Source organism: Engystomops pustulosus, chromosome 6 (assembly GCF_040894005.1).
Source record: "Engystomops pustulosus chromosome 6, aEngPut4.maternal, whole genome shotgun sequence".
Classification (NCBI taxonomy): Eukaryota; Metazoa; Chordata; class Amphibia; order Anura; family Leptodactylidae; genus Engystomops; species Engystomops pustulosus.
Genome location: NC_092416.1, coordinates 162,946,665 through 162,965,460, shown reverse-complemented (window position 1 = coordinate 162,965,460; position 18,796 = coordinate 162,946,665). Strand labels below are relative to the sequence as shown.

At 42.7% G+C, this 18,796-nt stretch overlaps 1 protein-coding gene across 3 annotated transcripts in view; it reads left to right on the top strand.

Moving 5' to 3' along the window:
* TP53INP2 (tumor protein p53 inducible nuclear protein 2) overlaps window positions 1-18,796 on the top strand; it is a 51,823-nt gene extending 33,027 nt beyond the window's left edge. Inside the window, exons 1-4 of one of the 3 annotated variants that reach the window (XM_072112172.1) lie at window positions 1,276-1,441; window positions 9,245-9,519; window positions 10,766-11,078; window positions 11,270-18,796. In XM_072112172.1, coding sequence (XP_071968273.1) covers window positions 9,402-9,519; window positions 10,766-11,078; window positions 11,270-11,519 — 681 coding nt within the window. In that variant the 5' untranslated portion in view covers window positions 1,276-1,441; window positions 9,245-9,401 and the 3' untranslated portion in view covers window positions 11,520-18,796. Of the gene's footprint in view, window positions 1-1,275; window positions 1,447-9,244; window positions 9,520-10,765; window positions 11,079-11,269 lie in introns of those variants that run through there. The other 2 variants (XM_072112173.1, XM_072112171.1) reach the window with 2 other exon arrangements.

Genomic DNA, 18,796 nt, shown 5'->3' with positions numbered 1-18,796 from the left:
CACCCCCTCATCCTCATAGACTGTAAGCTCTTGTGTCACCCCCTCATCCTCATAGACTGTAAGCTCTTGTGTCACCCCCTTCATCCTCATAGACTGTAAGCTCTTGTGTCACCCCTCATCCTCATAGACTGTAAGCTCTTGTGTCACCTCCTCATCCTCATAGACTGTAAGCTCTTGTGTCACCCCTCATCCTCATAGACTGATCGTGACCCCCCCCCCCCCCCCACCAATCCCTGTGGATAGGGACTAACTGGTTTGAAACCCACGCAAACACACAGAGAACATACAAACCCAAAACCCCAGTGCTACAAGGCTGTAATGCTAACCAATGAGCCACCGTGCCACCCTATAGAGATACACAGCACCGTATTATGGGGAAAGATAAGACATGTCCTATCTTTTCCCCGGGTACGGAGCGGTACAGTGCTGCACGTGTGCTGCGCCATATAACTCCGTACCACTCTGTGCGCCCATTGATGGACTATGGGGGATTATATACGTCCCCCAACAGTTGTGTGAATGTTGCCTTATACAGTAGCAGTATGATGACAATACACACATTGTACCAAATAAATCAGTAACTGTAGATATTTGATCTGCAACAAATCAGTGACGCGTCATTCATCGCTGCGGATGATGGTGCCGAAATCAACCTCTATGATGCAAAGTCTGAGCTCCGCCCACCGGCTGCGGCAGAATCGCAGTATTATTAGCGTCAGATAATAGCAAATTTCCGCTAGTAAAGCGCTGGTTTGTGTAATACGTCAGGATATCAACCTGATCTCTCAGCCATTACACAATGTGTACAGATACCCATAGATATAAACAATGGCGCAAACCCGAGACACAACCTCGGCTTTCGGCTGGGGATACAGGGGAACAAGGAAACAAAAAATGAATGTGACTACAATCCAAGTGCTCAAAACTGTAGCCAAAAATCTGAAAAATGTTTACATTTCATGCTTCTTTTTTTTACATATATATGTATATACAATTTTTTTTTTTACTAATCCCTCATTCCCTCATTTACATAGTAGATGCCTATCTTATGTGGTGTATGGACATACCTATATACAGTCTTATATATTATATAATAATAATAATGGTCACAATCCTGATAATATCACATATCATATTAGGTAGTGTGTGTTCTCTATAGTGTCCCCCCTTATAGTCCTTTACATTAGAGCATCCTCCACCTTCTCCCACTGCTATGACGTCACCACAGTCCCCCCTCCTGCCCTCCAGCAGTTGGAAACCGCAGAGCGTGACGTCAGCGTGTGGGCGTGTCCGGGGCTGGAGGTGTGACGTCGCTGTCAGCTGTTGAGGCTGTTCTAATGATTGAGCCGGCAGAGCCTGTGCTGTATACAGTCCTGTGCATCTACCTCACCTGGCCTTCTGTATAGCCGAGCTGCCTGTATACTACACTGACTGCTGCACGGTAAGGTAACTGCCCCTCCTTGTATGTATTATACCTGTGTAACTGAACTTTACCTTGTGTGATACTGTCACAATGCCTCTTGGCTGCCTGCAGCACTGCAGGGGTTAATCGTGTATGCTAGGAGCAGACATATATGTGCCATAGGGGGGTTAATGCAGTAACCCTGCAGCCAGCATAGGCTATTAGAGTCTTTTGTGTTAGAATTTTGGATGTTTTTTTTGTACTGTATATGTATCATACTATATTATAAACCTTTACTATGTGCAGGGACGGAGGGAGGGGGGCAGATGTTATTTTCGTACCGCTCTCTCTCGGGTTTTTATGACAATGTCATCCCAGATGTGATGTCACCGGCGCCAGATGCTGTCATAGGTGACAATGGCCAGAGAAGGGCGGGGGATGGGGCAGAGAGAAGAGGACATATTGGTGGTGTAACCCTGTGTAAGGTGCATTTTGTCAATGGGGGAGGAATTTTCGTGTATATTAGTGTCCCTGGTGCTGCCCCCCTCCCCCTGGAGCTGGCGGTGGGCTTTGTTATTCCTTCCCTATTGTGTGTCTCTGTCCTGCTCCCTTCTTCTTGCTTGTCCCTGTAGTTGATCATCTTTCCTCCATCTGTGTACCTCTCCCTCCCCCCTCCTCAGCTTCTCTCCTCCTCTCTCCTGGGGTGGGCTCTGTATCCCACTCCCCATCATCCCTATATCCCCCCCTCCTTGCATTACTCCTGGCAGGGGAGAGGTTAGCAGGTCACGGTTTGGCTATAGAGGACACTAATGTCCCTAGATGCTGGTCTCCAGGCCTTGCCCTCCCTTCCCTTCTTCCTAAGCTTGTCCTGTCACTATGCAAATACATAATCCGGGTCTGTATAATGCTCTATACAGGGGGGGGGGGGGGTCATCTGCGGGAGAAATCTGCTCGAAATTTCAATCCTTCTATGGAAATCTAAATTACTGTCAGGTGTCTTTTGTGTGGATCATTGCCCTGCGTAGAATCTCAGTAATCCCTTAGGCACCCACGCTAAATATTCGTGAAACGGATACTTTCCCTCTTGTATAGTAAGGGGTTAATAGTACGGCCCTGCGGGGGTCTGGGTTATGCGGCTATTATGCAGAGGATGAGAGATTACAGTCTGTGACATTTAATGTATGCGGGATGTTCAGGGCCAATATTTAGGTCGCGTTGATTGATATGATGCATATTCATCAGCTCCGTTAAGTTGTAAACAGTGGACTAGGAAGAAGTTTAAGGAGGGGCTAAACAAATGAGTGGGAGGAGCCGTGAGACGCGTGTCATAACAATGTTATTGCGGGAGGTCTTTGGGGGGGCCACTTAGACTGCCCGAGACATTTCTATATACAGTCGATCCGTGCAGCACCGGCTATAAACAGGATCCACCTTCCTTATATTTGGCTTGGAAGAATCCCGTGACGCGTGTCTCATTTGCATATGACATTGAACGTCACGCCGCCTGTGCTTGTCCTCCACTGAACTTCCAGGATGTGCTGAGAATAACCCGGCTCCTCTAAATAAAGCTGTTTACCTGCTCTTCCCCGGAGCGGCAGACTTGATATTGTAGGGGTTAACACTTAAGCACATATGTCCAGCCGTGTCGGGTATTAGGACACCATTTCTCAATCCGTCCTGCGAGCTGGGGCTTGTACAGGGGTGAAGTTCGTCTTTGGTCTTTATATAGTCATCAGGTAGATGTTTTAGATGAGTATTTGCTTGGCGGGTGTTCAGTTTATCCTGGTTTAGTACTGCGTGACGCGTCGGCGTAACTATAGTTGGTGTAGAAGGGGTTAATCGTCTCATCTGTCTCCGTAATGTAGTCAACTGCATTCCTATCTGGTAAAACAAATAACTTATGGGAAGGTGGACTGCGGTCAAGGTGTTGACATAGGATAGGCCCTTGGCTTGGTTGCTCTGGAACCGCCTATAAACAATGGAGCTGTGCCTGTATACAGTATACGGAGACTGTGTGTGCTGTATACAGATTGTCGGTACTGTATAATGTTTTATCCAAGGAGTTGTCTTGTCTTGTGTAAATAAAGTTTTATAAGCGTGTGATAAAAAGTGACATATTTGTCCGTTCGTATGTTAATAAAATTTTATTAAAATTTTACAAACTTCTGCAACTTTCTACTACTGTACTTTCAGTAACTGCTGATTGGTCGCCAATCCTGACCAAACTCTACATTGTGACAACCTTGATAATCTAGAGTTGCCGAGAATTTGCTTAACTGACACATTGGGGGGGTAACAATTGTAACCAGAAATATCACTTAAAGGGAACCTGTCATCAGAAATTGGCCTAATAAATCACTACCTGTATGTTGTCTAGCAGCTTTGCACCTTGCAGATCATGTTTCTTTCATGATCCTGCATGGTTCCATCACCTAGAACAGTGGTGGCGAACCTAAGGCACGGGTGCCAGAGGCGGCACTCAGGGCTCTTTCTGTGGGCACCCAGGCCACCACCCCAGCACATCAGACAGTACTTAAAGAATCTACTTGCAGTTCCAAGCAACTTGAAATATGCTGCTTTCAGTGATATTTTAAAGTGATACTTACTTGGCTGCTTGTGACTGCTAGCTCCACAATTCTCCATGTACAGTGCGACAATAAGTTACTTCTTTAATTTTTGGTTGGCACCTTGGGATAAATAAAGGGGGCTTTGGGTTGCAGTTTGGGCACTTGGTCGCTAAAAGTTTCGCCACCACTGACCTAGAAAATCAACTTTGAAGTGATATGTAAATTGGTTGTATAAAGTCAAGGAGGCGGAGAGTTTAACAGTGAAGTCAAGCTCTCTTTGCCTCTGAACACCTCCTCCAGTACTTCAGAAGATCTGGTTAGCGATGTCTCTGGGTGCAGGACAATAAACTACAGTGAAGGGGGCTTTCTGAGGCGGGGAAATCTTGAATTCAGTGTTAAAGTCGCCCCCTTCTTGACTTCATACAGCAAATTTACACTCACTTCAAAGTTGATTTTCTGGATGATGCCACCACACTTGGCCATGAAAGAAATATGACCTGGAAGGTGTTCAGCTGCTTGACAACATACTGGTAGTGGTTTATTAGGTATATTTCTGCTGACAGGTTACCATCAAAATCATCATGATAAGCCAGGGACACTTCGATCCAGACACTGAGACTGTGGTAATTTTGTTATATTTGTTATCCAGGGCCTTGTTCCTTCTAATATTTACTTTTCTTTTGTTTTTATTTTATTACCAGAGCCCCTCCATGATGTAGCTTCACAGGTTGTTACACTGCGATGGAGCATGTCTCAATCAATTCGCACAGTGGGAGGGTGAGACACGCACCCGCACAGTGTAACAGCTTGTGAAGCTGCAGCACAGAGCGGGTCTGGCTCTGGCCCAGGAGCCCTTTAACTCATTAGCATAATTTTAAAAGATGATTTTTAGAAGGAAGGAGGCCATGGTTAACAAATATAAGAAGATCACCACAGCCACAGTGCCTGGATCTATGAGTAAGTGTCCCTGGTTTATCATGATGGATTTTGATGGTAGATTCACTTTTAATGCCTCTAGGCCCTACCGTCTTTTACAGCAGTGATCCTTGGTTATCGGGACTCGAGTTGAACCACTGGCTCTCAGCTCTACCATGGGCTGCGCCAAGGCTGTCAGGCTTGAAGTGATGATGTCATTGTATCTGCCAGCTTTATGGATGTACAAAACCAGGGAACAGAGGAGACAGGAAGGGGGCATTATATTTGGGGGGGGGAGCTAGAGAAAAGGGATCTTTTTACTGTGTGTGGGGTCATTATATAATGAGCCCCTCAGTAAAGTGGGTATCCTACGTTGGGGGCAAAGTAGAGGTGATCTTCTATACCTCAACATGTTTTGTGGGTAGAGAGTGAGCTCATTCCTTATACACAGAAAAATGGGTCAATATCACAAAAAATGGCCGCCTATTTTGGGTACCCGTAATCTCGATATATGTCCCCTCCTTGTGACCTATCTTGTCCTCTGACGTGGCTCCTGGGCGTAAGCCGACCTTTAGCCAGTCATAACACTAGACGTTTCCCTCCTGGCACAGTACTGCAGCTCCTGCTGTCAGGTAGAAGGTTAATCCTGACTTTATTTATAGCCTCTCTTAGTCACATTCATAAATGGAGGCTAAATCAAGGATTGGCAACCCTGTGGGCTGAGCACAGCTGAGTGTCTGCTCAGTACATTGTGTACCTAAACTTATTATTTCTCTGCCCGTAGATATTGGGGTGCCTTAAGGTCAATAGGTGACTGTGCCCCTGGGCTGCACTCTGATACGAGGCCATTGTGTTTGTGCAGTGTTGTTACACATACTTAGGTGAGGAGTTGTATTACAACTTGGTCTATTATATGTCTGGAGACTCCTCACTACACCCTTCACCTCCACAGACAGGAATGCAGCTTTTTGGCTTATGGACGTTATTGACCTGCATCGTCACCAAGGCCTAATGAGCAGCCATTTTGTAGCTTGAGTGACTGTCTCAAAATGGCCTACACTTTGTTGTGTCATACCAAGTTTGTCCTGTTTATATTTCTTAAAGAAGCTATTCTTGGAAAAGGTCCCAGAATTATGTGTCTGGGAGGACATGGCACGTTACATGCATTCTTCTATGGTATTAAAGGAAAATTACCATCAAAATCACAAATGATAAACCAGGGACACTTACTCATAGATCCAGGCACTGTGACTGTGGTAATCCTCTTATATTTGTTATCTATGGCCTCCTTCTTCTAAAATCTAATTTTAAAATTATTTTAATGAGCCACCATGCTGTAACAGGTTGTTGTGTGCTCAAACCTTCTCTGCTGCAAAGTGATTACATCAGGCAGAGGAAGGGGGAAGTGCTGAGGTAGAAGGGGGGATTGTTAGAAAGTGTAACAGTCTGTGAAGCAAAAGCACAGAGGGGCTCTGGTAATAACCCCAGAGCCCTTCTGGCTGATTAGCATAATTTTAAAAGTTGATTTTAGAAGGAAGGAGGCCATGGATAACAAATATAAGAAGATCACCACATAGTCCCTGGTTTACCATACTTGATTCTGATTTGCACATTTGTCTGATGCAATACTTTTACTTGGAAAGCCTCAGTGGGCAAGAAATTAGATAAGAAAATACTGGGAATCCCTTACTTATCTATATTCAAGGCCCTGGATAGTAGACGGAGAATCACTAGTAGGGGGCTTATAGGTAAGGCTGTTCCTATAAGGAGAAATCCGGCATCACAAATGTAGTGCCATGTTAAAAACGACCCCATTCAAAACAAGGGGGCATGTTGATCATAGGCTGGGGCTAAGGGTAAGATGCTGCACCCTGCACTCGCCGGGTCTATTGGGAGGCTCTGTCATCCGTGTCTGAGGTCCACTCATGTGGTCTTCACGGTAAAAGGGAAGGACCACCACAAACAGGCATTGGACCTGCTCTATAACTTTCGGCTTGATCTGGTACCCATTAGACCCCAGGGGCACAAATATCCCATCCGTAGCCTGGTTTCCACAGCCGTATCAGCCTGACAGACAGGGAACTTTAGCAGGTCTGAATATTTGTGTCACTCCTGTAAGGTGAGCTCACCCTGCGAATAGTACAAGCTGTCCGAGCCTTCTGGGTCAAGTTATCAGCGGACGGTGAATATCATTAACTCCTTCCAGTCTGATCTGCAGCGGGTGGGGGGGGGGGGGCTGGAGAGAACGATAATCTGGTCAGGAGAGTCGGGTGAGCGCTTTATTGGGAGGTTTTAGTGCCAGCCGCAGCTCAGACAGAAAGGAGATTACAGTAGCTTGCTCTTTGCCCTAAATGAAAGATACCAATGCTCTGAGTTGATGGAACGGAGGAGAAATCAGGCGACATATTGTAGTATTTATGTGATCACACAGAGGTTTATATGTGTTCTCTGACCTTGTGGTGAATATATGCTGCTGAAGAACCACACCAGGGCCAGCACAGGACGTGCTGGGGCCCAGAGCTGCTGGGGGGGCCCACATAAAGCTGTACATAAGGAATCCATGGAGGTAAAGGGGGCTGTATATAATGAATCTATAGGGGATGAGGGGCTTTATATAAAATAACCATGAGGGGGCTGTTTGGGATGATAAACTAGGGAATATTTTAGGGAACAGGAGACTGGTTTAGCTTCTGAATTTTTAATGCCCCCACGTGATTTGACTGCAAAGGGGCCTACTGAGGCTCTGTCGCCCAGGGGCCTACTGAAACCTGGAGCCGACCCTGAACCACACTATGTCTATTGTAATGTAGCTGAGATATACAGATCTGTGTACTACTATTTGCATGAAACACATATTTGATTAAATAGGCAGTTTTTAAGGGCTATTCCAAGAAGCAGCCACAGATATCTGTTACAGATATAGCATAGTGTGTGGCTGCCCATCACATGATCTCCATCATATCTCTTATCGGTACTTGTCCTTTGTACTGTAAGTGACCAACCCGACAACAAAACTTACCTTCAGTGCAAAAATGAACTATAATCCGACATATGAAGGCCATACAAATAAGTATAATGTGCGTAGATACCACCAATGATCTGATTTTTATTGGAATAGGGGAGGATTAGAAATTTTGGGTTTCATCATCGCCAATCCTTTGTTCTGTGTGAGAAGATAAGATGTGAGAGGGTCTGGCGGCTCACTCATGTAGAGGGTTGTCCCGGATTAGAAAAAAAAAATGGCCACTTTCTACTATACATTTGAAAAACAGCCTTTCAATATAAACAAAATAAAGTGGCACCTGGTATACAGTGGGAGAAACCGATAGTCAGTAAGCAAGCCCCTTGAATAAATAGGTTTCACAGATGTGAACCTAAACCTTCCATATAGAATTGTGCCCCCTCCATCTCATCCATAAGTAATATATCAGTTTATTTTTGCTTTATACCCTGATGCTGCCCCCATCTTGCTGCAGGTGGTGCTATAGCATTGCACTTCTTCTCCACAGATTGAACTGTTTTTAGAAGAAAGCGGCCATGTTTTTCCTAATCCCATACCCTTAGGAGGAGCAGAGGCTACTGGGGGGGTGGAGTAGCCGCGACGTGTAGCCTCATGTCCGGCTACTCCACGCCCCAGTAGCCGCTTTACAAAATTTACATATTAGGGCAAAAAAGATTTCAAAAAGACAGCAGGGACGTGAGGATTAGCTCTAAAAAAGGGCTTTTCTCACATTCCATACATCCACCTATCACCCGATCTACCTTTATAGGTAGAATCGTGGTGGTATGTTCCCTTTAAATTAAATGAAGAGGTCAGGGAAGCGAGCATACCCTGCCCACCGCTATATGTCCATGGCTGGCCTTAAAATGTCCATACACATTAGATTCACATCAGCTAAATCTGGAACTATGCCTTAAATTAGATAAATTGGATATATTCTTCCTTAAAAGTTGAATAACTTCACTTATATCAACTGCTGAGGAAGAGGCCTACATAGACCATATGGACGCAGTGTCTGACTGAGGTTCCTTGGGTCCACCAGAATTTTCAAACCTTTTGAAATATTGGGTTGTCTTCTAATGGACATATGGGATCTAATATAGGGTTGGAGGCTGGGTCTACTAGAGGATTGTCTTTCGGACCAGTCTAACACACGTTCATTGACACCAAAGACCATACCATCTTCTTGGCAACGTTGTGGACAATCAACTATGGGACTAAAACTCACTCCGGACTTGCTCCCAAACTATGAGAATTTATTACCATTCAGCTTATTTTCATTGATTGTTTTGGGTGAAATTGTCCCATACCCCATGTTTTGTATTATCAGTTATTACAGTTGTATGTCTCTTGTTGCAGGGCTATTTTATCCAAGCCATACAGAAGCCACATGTTTACAAATCCACCAGTGGGAATCTGCTGACCCCACCACACCCACGCCGCCTGCTTGTTTACACCTCCCACCCCCGACTTTCACTCCCGTAATATAAAGCAATTTCCAAGGTTCACTTCCGCCATGTTCCAGCGCCTCACCCGACTGTTCTTCAGCGAGGGACCAACCATTGATCCCGTAGAACCAAAAGCTTTTGTATCTGAGGAGGAAGATGATGGCTGGTTGATTATCGACATCCCAGGTGAGGACTGCAATGTATTAGGATTACTTTCCACAGTCGGCATAATTAACATTCCTCTAGTCGTTCTCTAGAGGTCTGCCTTAAATTTAGCTCTGGACTCAGTGTGTCAGCTCTCAGTCACATGCTTTTTTGTTATGGAAAAAGGTTAAGGGAGCGACTATTTATCTCAGTTTCCAGGCAGGGTTTTACTTAAAGGCCCGTCGGCCCTTGTTCCTCAGCTTGACATAGAAGTCACAGGAAGTAGCAATAGTTTCCACTGCTAGCTGGATATTTGTCAAGTATTTCCACAATTTCTGCTTCATTTCATCACACACTTTAACAGGCACAAACATATTCAGTATGATTTGTTAAATAACACCATCCCCCATGTAATAACAGTCCTGGAGAATCTTCTCTAAATGTGTACTAATAGGTATTTATTCCCACTAGTACGTGAAGAGGCGATCACCTCTAGTTTAAACTGTATATGGAAAGCTCCCCCTTGTGGGGGCTCAAGGCAGAAAAATCTTATCTATGTCTGTACAGATAGATAGGAAATACTGTTCTACATAAAAGAGGAGCTTGGAATATGCACAAAATATTAAACTGTTAAGTAAATGTCTACTTTTTAACGTAATGTTTGTAAAGCTTCTTGGTGAGAGACATTGTAATGAAGGGATTTAAAAGAAAGTATAATGGACAATAAGGAGCTGCTACCAATGCTCCCTCCACATGTTCTTCATAGTGGGTTCTAAGCACCATATGGGGCGCTCTTAGATTTTGTCAGTGAAGTACAGTTTTTCATGGAGGCCACTTGTTCTTCCATTGCAGTTGACTAGTTCACATCTGCAGATTCTTCCTTGTCCTTCATCAGGCTCACAATTGTCTTATTATAGACAATTTAGTCTATTAATATTTGGGTGTCGCCATGTAGAGCAAGACAGAATAACCAGTTCTGCTCATAGTTATGTTGGTTAGTCAGCTGCACACATGAAGCTAGCCCAGTTACCACAAAAGCAAGGGGTATGACAGCCTGTATCCGTAATTGTTATATAGAATTATATCTAATTTTTTTTTTTTGGAATGATGGTTAGGCAGAAGAAAAAGTCATTGGTAAGGATAAACAATGACATCTGTAAAAGTGTTTGTAACTAATAACTTCCCCATCCTTTCTCCCATTCCCCACCCCTTCCTTTTAACACTGTATGTGTGTGGTCCTCCATCTTTTATTATTCCCACTCCTAACTTGACCCATTGGCCATATCAGATAGCTACACCTTAACCTCAAGCGGGGAGGATGTGGCAGAAGGCCAAACGGACAGCATTGACTCTAGCCCACTGCCACACTCCCTGGGTGAACGGGTTGGTTGGTCCATTCCCCCCCACACTCCCCAATCGATGGACGAGAGCTGGTTCGTTACCCCTCCCCCATGTTTCACTGCAGAGGGTCCTGGTCACAATGTGGTGGGAAGCAGTCCACTGGAAGACCTCCTGATTGAGCATCCCAGCATGTCCGTGTACATCACCACCGGCAGCATCGTGGTGGAGCGAGACACCGATGAAATAATAACCAGAGACAGGTATGTCACTTACATTCATAGTGGGGATCTATGTACAGCACCACTAGGGACATGTTTCTCTACAAATGTATTGGGGGAAGATTAAGGGTAGAGCTTATCTGAAAGGACAATGGGAAAACAGGATCCGGGGGAAAAAATAGGGTGAGATCTCAAAGAAAAAGCCTCTTAATCTCTGACCTCCTTCTCTGCAGGTCACCATCCAAAACCAGAGTGGAGCGCCGCACACCCCACCACACCTCCTCAGTAACTGCCAAAGCCGCCATTCTAGGAAAAGTAGGTCAAGTCTCAAGGATCCAACGCGCCAAAGCTGTGGTGGATAGGCGCAAGCTTGGACGTAAAAATCTACAAAGGCAGAATCTGGCACGGGAGATCCAGAGTCGCAACACGGTGCGGCACCGCAATTATCTGTGCCAACCAAGGCAGCGCCAGTGCTACCACTGAACTACTTCTAGCGTGTTTACATGAACATGGGCATTATCTCTACCCAGAAATCTCCTGTCCTGCCTCATGGGTTGGCAATACCGTCTCATGCCTCTTGTTTCCCTTTTACCCTAAGCACAAGACCACCAATCCCCTCTGTTTTCCGGTAGTAAACATGCCCCCAATAACCAGGGATGCTGTAAGTACACAGAATTTGTAGTGTCTTTAATAAGGGTGACCTATACAGATTACCCGAACCCTTCAGAGGCAATATATTTATTTCTTCATGTTTTCCCCTTCACTATGGTCATACAAAGTAGTCAAATGTATTATGCTTTATGTTTGCTAACAATTCGAAATGTTATTTCTAAAGTCTAGTGGCAACAGGTCTGGCAAGTATGGACAATTGTGACCTTATACACGTACTGGTAATTTGCTGAGCAGGAGGTGCTGAGCAGAATGATATATATTTTTCTACAAAAGTTTTTAGTATAACAGCAGGAGTCCAGTGGGTGGTCCTAAAGACTTTGAGTGCAGTGATGGCTATCAGTTACCAAGTACTGCCACCGCCCACTGGACTCCAGAGTAGAGATGTAATGAAGAAAATGTTATATGTTATATTTAATCTTTTCCGATAAATTATAGTTTCTCCTGCTCTATATCATGCTGTTCACAGATAGGACAACATGAAAGATCCCATCTAAGATAGAGAAATTGTATTATTCTGAAATGTTACCAATCCATTTGCGAAAATTAAGAAAAAGGAAATCAAGTTTAAAAATCTTTAGGACACTGAGTACATAGGCTATGGCATGCGATATATAGATCAGGTTGGTCTAAGGGGAATATATGGTATGGTTTCCAACGAGGACATTGAGTTTCCAATGTGTTCCCTTCACTTGCCAGAGGGACCTGCAATGCTTGGCACAGCAGAAAAGTGGGTGCAGGTTGGCGATGGCAAGTGGATGTAGATATAAACGGGAGGAGCGAAGGGAATCTGGGACAGAGAGGAAATCTGATGGGTCTGTATGATATAATGGTCATAAGAAAGAGATTATGGGTGAGTGGGGCTGCTGTTTAGAATTTTGTGACCTGACAAAAAAAATCTCTATTATATTTTAATCTTTTTATTAGAATACAAATACAAAAGGTACTCATAACTATGTAGTTCCAATTCTGTTTTAATTAAAAATCTGAATTTTCCCCTTCAGATAGTGCCACTCCTGTCCCAGGGGTTGTGCGAGATATTCACTTAAATGGTATTGAGGTGTAATACCAGACACATCCCATGGATAAGAGTGGCACTGCTTTTTAGGGGGGAAAATAATTGGTTTTAATCTTGTATAGTCTATACAAGCCCTTTTATAGGGATATTTTAGGACATCTTTTAAGTACTGAGCTGCCTCTTGGCGATTAATCCAAGAACAATTTCCGGGCACCACCCAGTAAATAAACATGGTGAATAATCCTTTTGTGTGTCATTGGCCCTTAGTCTAGTACAGCAGCCTCCCTCATGAGCGCGAAAACAGAGCTTGAGCATTGCATGTCCCTCATGTACTCAGTGACTTGATTTCTAACCTTTATAACAATGGTGTTACCTCAGATATCAGCCGCCATTTTGTACACCAAGTGGCAGCAGGTATCTATCTGCTTGCAACCAAACATATTACCACTACTTTTCCACAGTAGGGCAGACTTGACATTCTGGGTGCCCTTGTGTCTTGAAGAAATCTCTTAAGTAAGGCAGTCCCCTACTGCTAGTACATGAAATTTTGACTTTAATGGGAGCCCAACTAAGGAGCAGGAGAGTGGGTTTAGACTGGTATATTCTCCAAACTAGCTCTTATTCCACCAACTAGTGCTGGTATACTGACACCACACCTCTGTGTGGTGTTACCTGAAATATCAGTCGCCATTTTGTAGACATTACCACTATTTTTCCTCAGAAAGACGACTTGACATACTGGGTGCACTTGCGGTTCTGGGGGGGGGGGGGATGTTAAACCTGAATCCCACCACTGTGCAGTCCCCCACACAGTTGCGTCGGGCATATTATATGGAAATTCACCCCTGCATCGAATAGTTTATCTAATGGACCTTTATTAGTGACCGATATCTACGCCATGTCCTGCTTCAGACTAATCATAGGATTCATATATACAATTAACCTTCTGCCGAGTGTTAACCCTTGTAGGCATACTAGCACCGAGACGGTATCATGGACAAATTTATGACTGAACAAACATGTATCTTGGTAATGACTCACCCCTGTCTACCTACCCGACAGACCTGTATATATAATCATTCAAAAGGTGCTTACTAGAGTAACGTTCTCTAACGGCGTGTACATATTTTAGAACACTATGAAGCATGTGTGAGTATTTGACGACAGTGTTTTTCACAAATGGAAATATGCACGATTGGCGTGATCCATGAGATGCCTCACCGCTACCAGATAAGATGTTTTGCTTCGTTTTCTTTTATAATGGACTTCTATGAATGATGTGTCAACTAGTTTTTGGAAAGCTCGTATGCATGTGTGAAGAAATCTCCATTTCTGTGTGGACTCAGGGAACCTATCAGCTAGTGAGGAAGCTAACTGGATGTGCATGTTAAACGAAACTTACCCCTCCCCCCCTACTCACAAAGTAGGCAGCTATTTTGTACGCTAAGCCAATTCTATTGAAGCTAGGTATGCCTGACTCCTAAAATGGCTGCCTCGGTGTGTAGGCCGCAAGTCCACTCTGTAGTAAATATCAACCATTTTGGAATTGTTGAGCTGTATTTGGCTAGCTCGTTTCAGTGGCAGACGTAATGCTAACCCCCTCTGACACTGAAAGGACAGCCATTTTCTTAAGGGAAGTGAAAACTTTTCTCTGTCCGTTTTGTGGTTAAATGTGTTACTTACACCTTCATATACACATTGTGTATGATTTATATTTCTATCTACCATATAATAAAATAATCAATATACCATAACACAAAAATCTAAAATTCTGGGTCAAAGGGGGAGATTAATTAAAAGTGTCTGAGAGCAAAACTGTTGCTCATGGCAACCAATCAGAGCTTAGCTTTCATTTTTTTCAGCTGCTGTGGGAAAATGAAAGCTGAGCTTTGCTTGGTTTCCATGAGCAACTAGAACAGTTTTGCTATCAGACATCTCCCCCCATAAAGTCTGTGTGGTCCAGACATGCAATTGTGTGTACCCTGGGATAATACGCAAATCACTGAATACACACCTTGCATTGAATAAAATAAGGTTATTACAAAAGATTTTTTAAAAATCTCTTGGCCACTGGTTTATGCTGAAGACATGTAATAACTTTTTATAGGATTGTACTTTTTAATGTTTTTTTTTTTTTTTTTTTTTAACAAATACTTGGCTATGTTCACACCTGTGTGTGAGTTTCTGTGAAGAAACTCCAGTCAAACTGATGGACACGGCAGCGGATCATGACAGATGCCATTAAAGTCTATGGCGTCTAATGGATTTGTGGTTTCTCATAATGGCGCAAAGATTTCCGCAGAGCCAGATTATTAGATAAAAGAATGTGGTAACTTTCTATTCACTCATTCAGTGAATCCATCCACAACATGACAAGTCAATATATATTGGTTATCAGAAAATTTTGTAACTTCCAATTCCTATAAAAACTGATATGATGTTTTCCATTCTGTACCTTGATGAGCTGCACATTTTAAAGACAGTTCTTCAGACGATGAATATTCCTTTTGAGGAAGCAGACATTTTATTAAAATAAATGGCTAGTTTTCAGTTATTTTGCATAATTTTTACCCATACCACATTTAACGAAAAATTGAAAAAAAATAGCCAAGGACTGAAATTTCAGCAGTATGAATATTCCCTTTTTAAATTTTAATAAGAATAACTTGAGTTATTGGACTACCGTAACTTAGAAAATAGACAGCACTGTAGAAATAAATTCATCAGATTTTAAAAAAGACAGTAAACAATAAAAAAAATTAATAAAACAAATAAAATTAATAGTTAAAAAATAGATATATACTTGTGTAATTTCTGCCTATAATTAGCATTACTTTGTGTCGTGTATGAAATTGATTCTATACTTCAAGTACAAACGCAATCATCCGATATTATACTGAATATACTATGTTATTAGTGTGTGTTCCATCATAAGACAATTTGTCAGTTACCTTCTATAACAAAGAAGTTAGTAGTCTGCAGCTTAGGAGCAACTAAGAATATTTTACATGTGCTGGTGCAAATCTCTTCTAGGCTGAAGCTATACATGAAATCCAAACTCCACTGCACTAGAAGTATACACACAGTAGTATTAAACACCTTGGAGATCTGCTTATTTCTCTTCCTATATAGACCCCACCCCTTTGACTATCTGGTTGACCACCATTTAAGCTACAAGAGCTAGGAGCTCTATCCGCTATACTTTTAACTGCCTTCCGCACCGGCCCCCTCCCTCAGTCAGTAGAAAACATGAACTAACATAAAAAAATAACACATAAATCATGCAGCTTTAGTATAAACATACCAAAAAAATGACAAAACATAATATAAAAAAAATGTGCTATCTCTGTACTGAAGGTGGTGAGAGGGGAGACTAGTGTAAGATTATAGCAAACAATATGTCTGTGGGGTCACTATGCGCCATAACGGATCTGATTACTTCACTGGGTTTTTAATGCTAAAAATTACATTTTTAAAGAAAATCTGAAGTGTTAAATCAGGGACACTTACTCATACTCACTATGGTAATCTTCCTATATTTGTTATCTGTGGGCTCCTTCCTTCTAAAATCAACATTTATAATTATGCTAATCCTGAAGGCTCATGGGTGTGTCATCAGTGCCCGGGTGTGCTGCTGTTGCAATCGGAAGGAGTCCTTCTCACCCCCCCCCCCTCCCATTGTGTGCTCTCTGCTGCAGAGATTACAGGAAGTGGGGTGGGGAGATGTGCTTCTGCAGTTTAAAAACAGCCAATGAAGCCACAGCACAGAGGGCTTCTGTGACACGCCCATAGCCCTTAAGGCTCATTAGCATAATTTAAACAGTTGATTTTAGAAGGAAGAAGAAATGATAGTTTATGAACGGTTCCAGATAAAGACTGTCTGTTGCACATAGCAAGTAATAAAATATGAAATTTATATGGAATTTGTGTGGGTAAGAGAAATTAAAGGGGCTGTCCACTTTCAGCAAATAATTGATATTGTTTGTATAATGAAATTTTCCAATATGGTTTCTTTATCAATTCCTCAAGATTTCCTACATCTCTGCTTGCAATCATTCTATAGTGAGCTTCATTCTTTACTTCCTGAGGAAAAAAAAACGTCCCTGGTCATGTGATGTCACAAGACGCATTATATCACACAGATCTGATTACTCTCTGTGATATAACGAGCCGTCTATATCCACAGAAAGAAGAGCAAATCCACAGAACAAGGAAGCTTCCTGTTGAATGACAGTAAGCAGAGGTCTGGAAAACTCTGAGGAATTCATACAGAAAGTGTATTGTAAATTGTATATTAACCATTATACAAACAATATCAATTGTACGCTGACCCCTTTAAGGTTGTAAAAAATATTTATTAAAGCTTTTGCGCCAGTTTTCTGACTTTGCAGCGATTCATGAAGTGTGTTGCGGCTGCATTCTGTCCATCGCGCCACAAAACCCTGCCCTTAAAGGGGGGTTCCACTGCAGAGTCAGACCGTGCACCACATTTATTACTGTGACTCGAATAAATTGAGGGAGATTTATCACAAGTCTCTTAGAGCAGAACTGTTCTAGTTGCTCATGGCGACCAATCGGAGCTCAGCTATCATTTTCCCACAGCTGTTTATAAAATTAAAGCTGAGCTCTGATTGGTTTCCATGGGCAACTAGAACAATTTTACCTCAAAAACTTGGTGATAAATCTCCCCCGTTGTGTTGCACTCTGTATGTTAAAGGTGCACCATATTAATGTGGACCTTGCGCCACTTTTGGCGCACACTCCACAGTTTGCACTACTTTTGATAAATGTGGCCCATTGTGTTTCTTTTAGACAGTGTTATTTCCTATTCACAACACAGTCTATCTGTATGCGGTTTGCCTAAGAAACTCTAGTACTGTGAAGATTTCCTCATCTCCCGGCCCAAATGGGTTACGGTTACCGCCCTAATGGTCCAATTGGGCACGACCTTTCATGAATGGCAGTACTGCTCATAAACACCCATGAGGGATCTAGATTTATAGACTATTCTAGAGTTATGAATATAAAATGTTAGAATCAGATTTTCTGTCAGGGTTTTCAGCTATGGAGCGTATTTTTCGCTTTAGTTTGCATTATTGGCAAGCTCGCGCTTCAGCGTGATTATAATTAACACCGTTTAACGCAACGGGATCCAAAGTAAACAGACCATCGTCTGCTGTCTTAATGATGAGCGAGAATAGACGTTTAACCGGCGAAGATCCGGATTAGGTTGCTGCAGCGTCACACTAGGCAGCCATATTGTGCAAGTTCATTACATCTGAGTGTACTCATCATCTTCATAAGGTGGAGGCTGCCATTTTACCAAGCCATAAATGTAATTCTTTAATATTGCCAATTCTGGATGCACAGCTTCCCGCCATATATCCTACAAGGATGGATATTACTCGCATATGTAACAAGGGCACTGCTCTATTTCTGTTTACGAGTAGCTGTGCCGCCAAAAATGACAATAAATAAGCCTCCCATAATTCCACGGCAAAGGGCCTTGTCAAAATTTCCTCAGGAAAACTTGTGGTGTTGCCCTTAGTAACCATTAAACAGCCCTGATTTATTCAGAGGTTTTCTGATGTATGTAGGCTTCTCTAGAGAAGGGCCCACAAAATGGCCGCCTCCACTTTGCATGATCCACAAATGAATGCTGAACTATGTTATAATAACGACAGTCACCGGTGTATCATGAGATTGATGCCTTTTTAAGTCCATGTGGTGAAACGGTCACCTCAACAGAGTTTTGTGTGTCTACTACTACATCTCCATAAGTCGGCCATTTTAAGTCCTTAACAGTCACTGTATTTGTGGCATCAAAGGTTGATGGTGCTGTTCAATGTAACATAATATAATGTATTCACACCATGCACCAGATTAGCGTATAATCCTGGTGTTTTGTATTTTGGGTGCTAGTTTTGATAATACTTTTCTGTGTGCTAAGAACTAGATCATAATACAAAATGTTAAAAAAAAAAAACCCAAGTGATAGAGTTTTTGTGTGACAAGATGATTTGCAGCAATATGAAAACCAATGGTCTGCAAGTTTCAAACGGTCTGGTTGTCG